Here is a 10,847-nt window from a genome sequence, read left to right as displayed (position 1 = left end):
AGAACTGTCAAAATGAACCCTCAAGCTGACCTTGTGTATAAGAGAGCCTATGGGGAGAATTGATGGAATTTTAAGTTGTTGGCTCAATGATTTATACGGCAAAACCTCTTCACCATTTCCTCTCTGCAATTTTTGGCAAAACTTGTCTTCTTTATAAATTTTTATTAAATGTATTTTCTTTGTGGGGGGATGAGGGTAAATGCTGAGTCCTACTTTGAAGTTAGTACCAACTGAAATTGCCTTAGTCCTTCTGGGCTGCTATAACAGAATACTGTAAACTGGGTGGCTTATAAACAGAAATTTATTTCTCTGAGTTCAGGAGGCTGGGAAGTCAGAGATAAGATGCCAGCAGATTCAGGGTCTGGTAAAAGCCTGCATCCTGGTTCACAGACATGTCTTCTTGCTGTATCCTCATGCCGGCAGGGGTGAGCAAGCTCTGGTACCTCTTTAATAAAGGGACTAATCTCATTCGTGAGGGCTCCACCCTCATGGCCTAATCACCTCCAAAAGATCTACTTCTAAATACCACCACATTGGGGATTAGGTTTCAACATATGAATTTTGGGAGGACACAAACATTCAGTCATTAACAAAAAACTGAGACTATATGTGGAGATGGCCAAGAGTTAGCCTTCAGTTAGTCATTCTGGGGCCACCATGTTCTTTTCTAAGCGTCAGAGGAAGGAACAGCACCAGGAAGACACAAAGAGAAAGGAAAATGCTGCAAATCAAATAGGCCAGGCTCCAGGGACCTCTTGGCTGGCTAGCCAGGCCTCCTGGCCTGGACTAAGATGGTCCATCTAGTCTAGGAAGCTCTCCTGCTCCATGGTAATACAATGGAATATGCACGAACCTACTGAGCAGGAAGAAAGAAACAAAGGGTTTCCTCCCAGGGTTCCTTATGGAATGTTGAGAACAAACCATAGTTTTCAAGCCATGCTGCCTAAGTCCTGGTTCCTCTCTGGGTTTATTATCTCCTAGTCTTTATCTTTTATTAAAGTCTTTTGTTCCTCCAACTGTTCCAACGTGATATCAGATGGGCTACTTCAAGGGAAGAAGAAATCATATTCCAAAATTGGGCCAGAGCGATAACAGGGCAAGAGCACCTCCCTGTGGCTGAGTGGCAGGATAGCAAGAAACGTTAGCTTGTGGATCTACCCTAGGAAAGAGAGAAACACATGGAAATCATTGGTGGGAAGTATAAGCCTTGGAGATTTATTATCGTTAAGGAAGGTGGCATTTTCCTTAGACCATAGTTTCTTTAGCGCCACAAGGTTACAGACTATGAGATCTGAAGTGCAGAGAAAATACAGGTTCAGGTTAGCCACTGAAGTTTTTAAACTCGTGAATGTATTTTAGCATGAAAACTATCATATGCAATCATTACTGGTTTTATCACTAAAGCTATCAGATATATGTTAAAGAGTGACTTTTTTGTCTGAGTGTATGACAGGAAAATAGTGTTTAAATCAGTATATAAATCAAGTAATTTCTATTGGCATTGTTAATCTAGGATAAAGTATTGCATAGATAATCGTCTGTATTTCCAACTGGGACTTGATCATTTTCAAGTTGTTCACTGGCAGAATTTCTCACCAAGTTTTGTACAAATTGTATGCTATTTAATGAAACATAGCAATAATTAAGTTAATTTTTCTCTTCAGTATTTGCTTTAAGAGAAAAATCCTGAAATTCGTAGGAATTTCAGAAGCCAGGAAATCATGATATACAAGAGCATATTTAGCAAGCAGGGTGACTTAGCTCATGGCAGTTGGCATATGTATAATTATAAGTTGCATTCCAGTTATTTAAACTGAGATATCCTTGATCAGGTTGAACATACTGTGAGTAGAAGATCTCTTTTTCCAAGAAGTAAGATGGAGAGAGTCTTTGCAGAATGGCCTCACTGAATTGGTAAGTTAGCTTTCTCCGGATTTTGGTGATTTCCCCAGTTCTTCCATAATTCCTCAATGCTCTGGCCATTTTCTGGTAAGTCATGGTCTTCCGGTTGCCTTTTCTTTTCCCCCAAAGTTGGGCAAGTTTTTCTTTGTTTTTTGATACAAACTGAAAGATGCCTCTGCTTTTATCTACCCACTGAATACAAGATGCCATCTCAGGATTACACAAGGATTCATGAAGATATTCAAACAGTCGGAGTTTCTTCCTGCCTAAAATGAAGGAAAACAATGTCATACTCCCCTGGGACTGTACACAGTGAACATCCTCAGGATGGGTTTGTTGAGTGACTACTGAATTCAAAGCAGCATTAGAACTAGATCTCCTCAGACTCACCCCTTTAGGAATGCATTTATGGCATCATGTATGGGACTTGAAAGTCAAGGATCTATTTGGTCTACTGAAGTTTCAACTTAGCCTTCAGTTAGTCATTCTGGGGCCACCATGTTCTTTTCTAAGCGTCAGAGGAAGGAACAGCACCAGGAAGACACAAAGAGAAAGGAAAATGCTGCAAATCAAATAGGCCAGGCTCCAGGGACCTCTTGGCTGGCTAGCCAGGCCTCCTGGCCTGGACTAAGATGGTCCATCTAGTCTAGGAAGCTCTCCTGCTCCATGGTAATACAATGGAATATGCATGAACCTACTGAGCAGGAAGAAAGAAACAAAGGGTTTCTTGTTGAGAAAGATGTCAAAAATTTCATACCATCGTTCATTGGAAAAGAGAAGCCTGGAACCTCTTTGCCCAAGTCTCCTGTTTGTCATATGGTGTTTCCTCAGAATTAAATCTTGACTGCTACATTTATGTCATATGTTAAACTACAGAAAACAAAACTGAGCAAAATGTACTGCAAAGTCCAATGGTTTTAAAGAGAAACCTCAAAAGCCATTTCCAGAAAGCAAATCCTTTGAAAGGACTTCAGGCAAATAAAGTCAGGAATGTGAATGCATTTTGTAAAATGCAAAACAGCATGCAAATATAAGGTAATATTACTGAAATTAATAACAGACTACAGTAAAAATGCTAACTCTGGGTCTGCAATATTATTTTAAATATAAATAACAGAAAAACCTGGAGTGGAAAACACCAAAATATCTTCATGACATTCTGACGTTATTTATGGGCAATGATGATGGGCATTATGGTATTTTTCACTCCTGTGAAATAAAATGGTACTACCAGAGTTTTTATCTCTTTAAGAACACAGTCCCTTATATTTCAGAATAACTAAACAGAAAACTTTGGGAGGATTTGTGGTGGTGATTTTTGTTTGTTCAGTAGGTTGGATTTCCTTGGCCTAACTGAGAACAAAAGTGACAGCCCATTTTCCGACTTCTGAATTGGCCTACGAACACCAGGCCCCACCAGATTTGTCAACAGCTAAAAAAAATCCACACCCAAATTTCCATTTTTCCCCTTGAGAAAGTAAAAGAGTGGATTCCTCCTAAACTGCTTTAAACAGTCTCTGGGGAGTAATACTCTTGTATCAGTCATCATTATTCCAAAACCTCAAAGGTTTTTTAACACAGATTATCTTTTGCATTATATTATCTTGAGTTTATGAATTGAGAAATGAAAGGGACTTACCAAAAATGCGCTATGAATTAGTCACAGTCGCAAACAAACTCTCTGTATCTCATCAAGTAGTCAAATCAATTATAATGGATCCTTGTCTTTTAAAATTTGTTTTCAATTTTGAAAAAAAGTTTAAATTTTTACTTATAAAAAATAAAAGTATTATGTGCTCATGGTAAAAGATTCAAACTGAAGCACAAAGTGAAAGTAAAGTTCCAGTCTACCCTACACATTTCTAGAGATTTTTAAATATTTGCCTATCTATAACCTTTAAAAATTACAAATGGTTATCATACTATTTTGCACTCCTTTATTATTTATATATCAAGAAGCTACAAAATAGTATATTGTAAATTAAATCATAGAACAATGTGGAGACTAGCTATACCAAATGATTGACAATGGCTACTTCTGGGACACAGCATGGGAAGAATACTTTCACTTGTTTACATACTTCTGAACCATTTGCATTTTTAATGAGCATTACTACTTTTGAGTCATAGAATTAAAAAGGATTAAAACAAAAGTAAAATGTATTTTAGAGTTCTTTTTCTATCAGTATATAAGGTGTGTCTTCTATAAAAACTATAGATATTTTGTCTTAAGCATGCACTATTTTTCTTCTGATAATGAGTGCCCAAATTATTTTGAAATTTCATTCCTTTTCAAATGTATCGTTATTCCAGGTGGAAGACAAAGCTCTAAAAACAGAAAATTGTAGGTGATACATTGCCTAACGACAAATCTCCACAATACAAAACATCAGTGAAAAACACAGAATTCATGTCCTGGAGTGAGTTAGGTAGTTATAAAAAAAAAAAAAACAGGTGACAAACTCAATAACTGGACAGAAGAAGAGTATTAATGTTATTCTCCTTATATGAAATTAATACTACAGTTCAATATTCAATGCCAATATTCAGTAATCAAGTAGATTTATTTTATCTGGGTGATTTTATACACTATTCCTTACTGCATTGATATATTACCATATACTTAGAATTTTATGATTCTAGAATACAGTATACTGTTCTATAGAAATAAAACTAGTTTTTCAAAAAAAATTCATTTAAAATGATTTAGTAACTATGGTAAAATATCATTAAAATATTGCATTGTAAAATTGGGATGCACTTATACATCTCTTGTACCTTAGACACAGGCAGGTATGGCAGGTGAACTCCACTCTGTGACTATCACAGCAATATTGTAGGGAACATCCTGATGCACAGATATGTACACACACATCTACAGTATCTTGATAAGTTATCTGCAGTGCCAGGCTCGGAGCATAACGTTTAGCACAGGTTTTCTCATTTAATTTTTATAGCAATTTTACAATGTCTATAAATTATTGTTATTTGTTTTTTGAATAAGGTAACTGTGGTACAGAAGGTTCAGTGATTTGCCCAGGCTCACAAGTAACCCAGACCTCACACTGAATAACTGAGCTGTATAGTCCCTAGGAGTCAAAAAATATGAACATTAAAATTTTGATAATTTATTGCCCAATTGCCTGACAAAACTTTGTACCAATTTACACTGCCTCCAATGAATATGTGTGGCCATATCTTAGCCATCAGAGGCTACTATCCTCCTTAACTCTCCCATTTGTCAGGTGAAACCATGATCATCTTAAATTTATGAAATCAAGATTGAAAATTAATTAGTTATTATAGACCCCCCCTTTTTTTTTTTCAGAAAACTAAATAGGGAAGATGATTTCTATCCCAAAGTCTTCCCAGTTAGAAGATGATGCAGTTTTTATCCTGAAGGCTTCACAGTTGTTCACAAAGACGATTGCTAAAATAACTTATGGAAAAATTCCCCCTTCTATAACTAAAATATATCACATTATATTCTTGAATACAGATTTATTTGAGCAAAGTGACACTGTAGTTTCACAATACCCCCGTGAAGCAATAGGAAAGCTCACCCAAGAATGGCTTGGAGTGGTTCAGTCTGTCAGTTAAATTATTTTCAATCCTGATAGGAAAATATTTTGCAAATATAACTCCAGATTCAGATATGAGACCCTGTAAAAGCAGCTTTAAGGGAGACCTGGTTCTTATACCTACGCAAGGAGTGATGGATCCACGTACCTTTTCCTCCCTTTTGCTGGAGAACAGCGGGTTGTACCAGCTGGTTTTCAGGGAAGTTCTGCAGAGACTGATGAATATTTCCTTCAAAATAGAGGTCCGCCGTACTGTTCTATATAAATAATGCAGCAGGATGTTAAGTGGGACTTTCCATGTAGCCCCCAGTTGGTGGCTAAAGTCAAAAGCTGAGGGCAAAGTGTGCCAAGCACCTCCAAAATCCTAAAAAGCACTACTCTCCCCAGTAGCCGTATAGTTCCCTAGATGAACTAGCCTCAAAACCTGTGAAGGACCAAGGGATGGAGAGTAATCTTTAGCTTTTTGAGCACTTACATATCCTCCCCTCTCTATGAGAGAGGAGAGTTCTTCCCTCTGTCCCCCTAAAATTGCTCAGTGAGAAAGAAAGCTTCAAAAGAATCATTGGTACATATTGAGATGCCAACAAAGGGGAAGGTGGGTTTCCATTCCACATTGGATGCCCTTCTGGGAGAGAGGAGATAAGAGAAAGACAGCAGCCAGGGGAGGGGACAGGAGGAGGCAGCCTGAGCTCTTACCACTACATTTGGCAAGGCTATGTGGGGCTCCATGGGTTAATTAGACATAGTGAGTGGGGCTGAACTTAGCCATCTTACACATCCCACACAGGAGGCTGCCTAGCAGGCAAGCCATCCCCAACCACAGAGGCAATGCAGGGTTTCCTAGGGGGTGGGAGCTGAGGTGGAAGTAGGGTTGCCAGATTTAGCAAATAATAATATTGGGGGTCCTGTATTTTACCTGGCAACCCTCAGTGGAGGCAGAAAAGATTAAACTGGAACCAACCATTTCTTTTTTGGTTCTTCAAAGAAATGTCTTGTAGAGAGGCCCCGACGGAATAATTTACAAGGTCAGAAAAAGGACATTTGACATGGGACGGCTGAAGGTAATGACTGAAGAAAAAGAAATACCATTTCATATTTATACCCCACCACATTAACATTGCTTGATAAAATGGATACATGAAGAAAACCACATAACAGAACACAGGAATGGAGAAAGAGATAGTGGGGACACCTCCATTTACAGGAGGCTGCTAAAATATAAATGAATTGAGCCCATACACATAGCTAGCTTTGAGCTTGGGCAGAAACACAGAGCAGGTTAATACAAGATTGTCGGTAAAGCCAGGGTAGGGCAAGTTTGGGCCTTCGCCCTACGGCTTCCAGGGGAACCATATCTTTTTTTGCAACCTTCCACGTGGACTAGGAGGAGCAGTAAATATGAGAACCCTGAAAACACCCTCTTTACAAAAGTCATTCAAACCTGACTGAAGCTGGGTGAGGGGCAATGACGAAGGGCAGTTTCCTTCTTGGCAGCACTGCTGTTGATCATCCATGCTGACTGTCACATTCCCACCACTGATGGCCAATGAGTAAGCATTTTCACAGTCAGTGCCCTCTTTAAAGTGGGGTTCAGCTAGCAAACACCAAGCAGGAGGCTGGTGCACATAGGACATCTGCCTGTTACGGAGCCAGGGACGGTCTCCCTGTACATGTACTCACTATTACTGTTCTCCAGTTATAGACAGGTTCCTCTGTAGGCAGCACACCACAGCAGTTAGAACTTCCTCGGACATGAGAACAGTGGTTGATGAAAGCCAGGTAATTTTTGTAATCTAATTTAAAAAGAGAGAAGGAAATGGACAAAATTTACCTTTGTGTGTATGTTTGTGTGTCTAGGCTTCGATATGCAATTGCCTTCTTCCTTGTTCTTGAAAGTCCCATTGACTTTCCCTGTGGCGTGTAGTGCATTACGCTGGTATTACAGACCCTCTTTCACACATCCCATTTCCTTTACTAGAGTATCGGCTCCTTGCAGGCTGAGAGCCTAGGGTTTTTCTTCCATCTTGGAAGTACCCACAACACCCTATGTAAATTCAATGAGCAACATATCTGCAACTGTCTAAACTATTTTCCTATAGTCTATAGTGTAGTGGGTGTTTCTTCTGAGTAGAATTTCTCTTGAGGGTGGAGGGTCTGTAAGATAAATGAGAGTAAACTGAAAAGCCCTTTCTGAACACTTAAAATTATCTGTTAGATATGCTTAACAGCAAATAATTTTATGCATTAGTATTCTTGTGTGGAATGTCATTTTCTACATTCTCTGTGTTTTTATATGTGAGAGACTTTAAATTTATTTAGGCTAGGAAGCTTCGATGCTTTTTGCCTTCATTAAAAGTAATCCATTGGGTAAAAATGATCTCTGTTCTGGTCACTATTCTTACTTGTGTATGTGACCAACAAGCTACTTGATGTACCAGCTTTACCTGGAGAGTTCTGAAGATCTCCAGTTGAATGCTGCTTCAGTACCTCAAAAGCATCTTCAAAGGCTTGACCCAGCTTGTCTTGTTCAATACAGGCCTGTTAGAACAACGGCAGAACTCTAGATGTGTGAAATTGCCAGCTGAACTTAATTTCTGATAAAAAGGAGGATTTCTCAACCACAGCACTATCAACATTTTAGGTTGGTTAAGTTTTTTGTAGAACTTTCTGTGCATCATAAATTGTAGCAGCTTCCCTGGCCTCTGCCCACTAGATGCCAGAACTGCCATAGTTGTGACAAAAAAATGTCTTAGCTATCTCATGGAGGACAAATATACTGTGGAGGACAAAAATCAACTCTAATTGAAATCCATTGCTCTATAATATAGTCTTTGGAGAACAGTATTTATTTGATAATAAAATATTTCACACCCTTGTGAAGTTTTAGCAAGGAGTTGTATGTATAGCAGGAAAGAGTTTGGAAAAAGGGATTAAGGGAATATCTTTAATGGGACAGAATCTGAGTCATTACTTAAAAATGAAATGCTCTTAATTTCTAAAGTGTGTCTCCAAGACCTAAAATTGAACAGTTTTGCAAATCATTTCATACCCTTATTAATCTGATCCATATATTTTATTTTCAAAATGGAGGACAAGTAAAGAGATTTTAAAATGCCAACTTACCATGCTTCATTAATAAATGGACAATTCTGAAAATATTTAAAAAACAAAATTAAAGATTTAAGTTTTAATTTCCCTTGAATTAAAAGCTTACTCACAATATATTCTCAAAATATCTTATATAAGCCAAAAATACCATCTGAATTCTCTTTGATGAGTATCAATTTACTTTCTACAGTTCACCGCAAACATTTCTTTTTGTCTTTCTATTATTACAAAACTTTAGCTAAATTGCCTAAACTGCTTAACTTATAAGTACATGGAAGTAGCTCAGGAGTATATTTAAGTATTTCAAGTATTTCAAAATTCTTTTAATTATTAAAGTATTTCAAATTTCTGAAATCAAAATCCTTTTTATCTTGGCATAGTTCTCCATTTATTAACAGTGATTTTTTTTTAACCTTTCTGATGTCATATAACCTTCTGAAAATCTGGGGAAAGACATGCCTTTTTTTCTCTCATGAAATCCCCATTCAAATAAAGTTTACATTATGAAACTCATCCATGAATTTTCTAAAATCCTAGGTTAAGAACCCTGGTCTATAATTTTACATTATCTACTATGTTAGCACTGTAAGTTATATTTTGTTTTTAAATAAACAATTATCACACAGACCCATATTGAATGTTTTTTAATTCTATGCTCTCTAGAACTGCACAAAATACAAATCCACATTAATAAGAGTGTGTGTTTAAGTCCAACACTGCTTACTACTTCGTGTAGCATACCAAGCAGCTACTTACAGTTCTTAACATTTATCCTGCAAACACAACGAGTTCACTCTTTAACATTTAACACCGCATAATAATCTATTATTTTATATATATCTCCATGATACATTAATATAGTATGTCAAACATTGAAATTCTATTCCGCTCTTTGAAATCACTATACGATGTCAGTTAAAAGAGATTATGAGGAGAAAAGCCATTAGAAAAAAAAGAAAAATGTGAGGTGATGGATATGTTAACTAATCTTATTGTGATAATCATTTCAAAATATATACAAATGTGAAATTATCATGTTGTTCACTTTAAACTCACACTTTATAAGTCAATTATATCTCAGCAAACCATTGTGAGAGATGTTGAACAAGTTGGCAAAAATTAAAAAAATTTTATGTGGTCCATGGTCCCTAATGAGTATTACTAGTACATGGATTTTTAAAAAGCCGTGTCAATGACTTTCAATTTATTATGCCTCAACTCACAAGTGCCAAAGCAAATACGTCAATGTTGTACTTTGAATTACATAATCTGTCTTTGACTAAAATACCCAACATAACTATCACGATTCTTAAAAGTTTAACAAACCAAAAGGAATGAAAAGTGCCGGAAACCATTATTGATCACTTCAATTGCTTATTATTTCTTCTATGGGAACAAGCGGTCAATGAGAAACACTCATTAGCCAAAGGAGAAAATTAAAAGTTATTACAAGATATTTTGAAAAACAGAAGCTAAACACTTACCAGAAAGACACTTCAACCCTTTACAGAGACGTTGCATTAATATCAGAATCGTTAAGACACAACTGTCAAGAGCTCACTGGCACAGTGCATTAAATAGCTGTTTTTAAGGAAGTGCTACAAAAGGGGATTTTTTTTAAAAGATACAGTGCCTTCAAAATTTCTATTTCATGATATGGCCAGTAGAAGCAAGGGCTATTATTCTGAAAAGGCACAGAATAGAATCCTATGAGCCAAAAGCATTAGAATAAACCCCACAGACCCCCCTGGCCAGCATGAACTGCAGCTCCTCTGGCCGCCATAGCCCCATTGGAAACATCTGACATATAAACTCCTGTCCATCCTTTTTTTAAAATTCCTAATACTTCTCCCCTGATTCTGGACCCTGTGATACCTTTCTTTTCTGGACTATTAACAGCCTGCACACTGGCTTCTTCTATTTGGTCTCTTTCCTCTTAAACCACAACCACTTTACTTATACTGTTGTTCACTGATCAGTTTCCTAAGAGGTCGTAGAGGTGTAGGCCCTTGCCTTGGCATTCGAGGCTCTTATTGCTGCTTTAGCCTAATTACCACCACTGCTTTAAGAGGAGCATGGAATCCATGCTCTGGTCATCCCTCCACACCTCCAAAATTGTCAGGAGAGACTTATGGGTGGTGGTCTGGTGGGACACGGTTGAAGCTGCGGCATATACAGGCAGGTCCAGTTCTCTTATTTAGCTTTAAGGGCTATTTGGAATGGTTTTTGGTAGCTCTGACAGAAATTAGGCATGCT

The 10,847-nt window shown here is 37.5% G+C and overlaps 1 protein-coding gene across 2 annotated transcripts; it reads right to left on the bottom strand.

The window, feature by feature from the left end:
• Positions 1-283: 283 nt before the first annotated feature.
• Positions 284-10,170, bottom strand: SPIC (Spi-C transcription factor). Of its 2 annotated transcripts, XM_037007139.2 has the most exons (7): positions 10,076-10,170; positions 8,607-8,632; positions 7,928-8,021; positions 7,164-7,276; positions 5,632-5,740; positions 1,844-2,168; positions 284-1,159 (listed from the first exon to the last, which is right to left on the bottom strand). In XM_037007139.2, the coding sequence occupies exons 2-7, from the start codon at positions 8,607-8,609 to the stop codon at positions 1,063-1,065; spliced, it is 741 nt and encodes a 246-aa protein (XP_036863034.1). In that variant the 5' UTR covers positions 8,610-8,632; positions 10,076-10,170; the 3' UTR covers positions 284-1,062. The 2 variants fall into 2 exon arrangements, with proteins under 2 accessions (XP_036863034.1, XP_036863032.1); XM_037007137.2 differs by lacking the exon at positions 284-1,159 and having other exon boundaries at positions 1,166-2,168.
• Between the last annotated feature and the right edge of the window lie 677 nt (positions 10,171-10,847).

Source organism: Manis javanica, chromosome 10 (genome assembly GCF_040802235.1).
Source record: "Manis javanica isolate MJ-LG chromosome 10, MJ_LKY, whole genome shotgun sequence".
Taxonomy (NCBI): domain Eukaryota; kingdom Metazoa; phylum Chordata; class Mammalia; order Pholidota; family Manidae; genus Manis; species Manis javanica.
The sequence above is the reverse complement of the archived record's forward strand: the minus strand, read 5'-3'. Positions and strand labels throughout refer to the sequence as shown.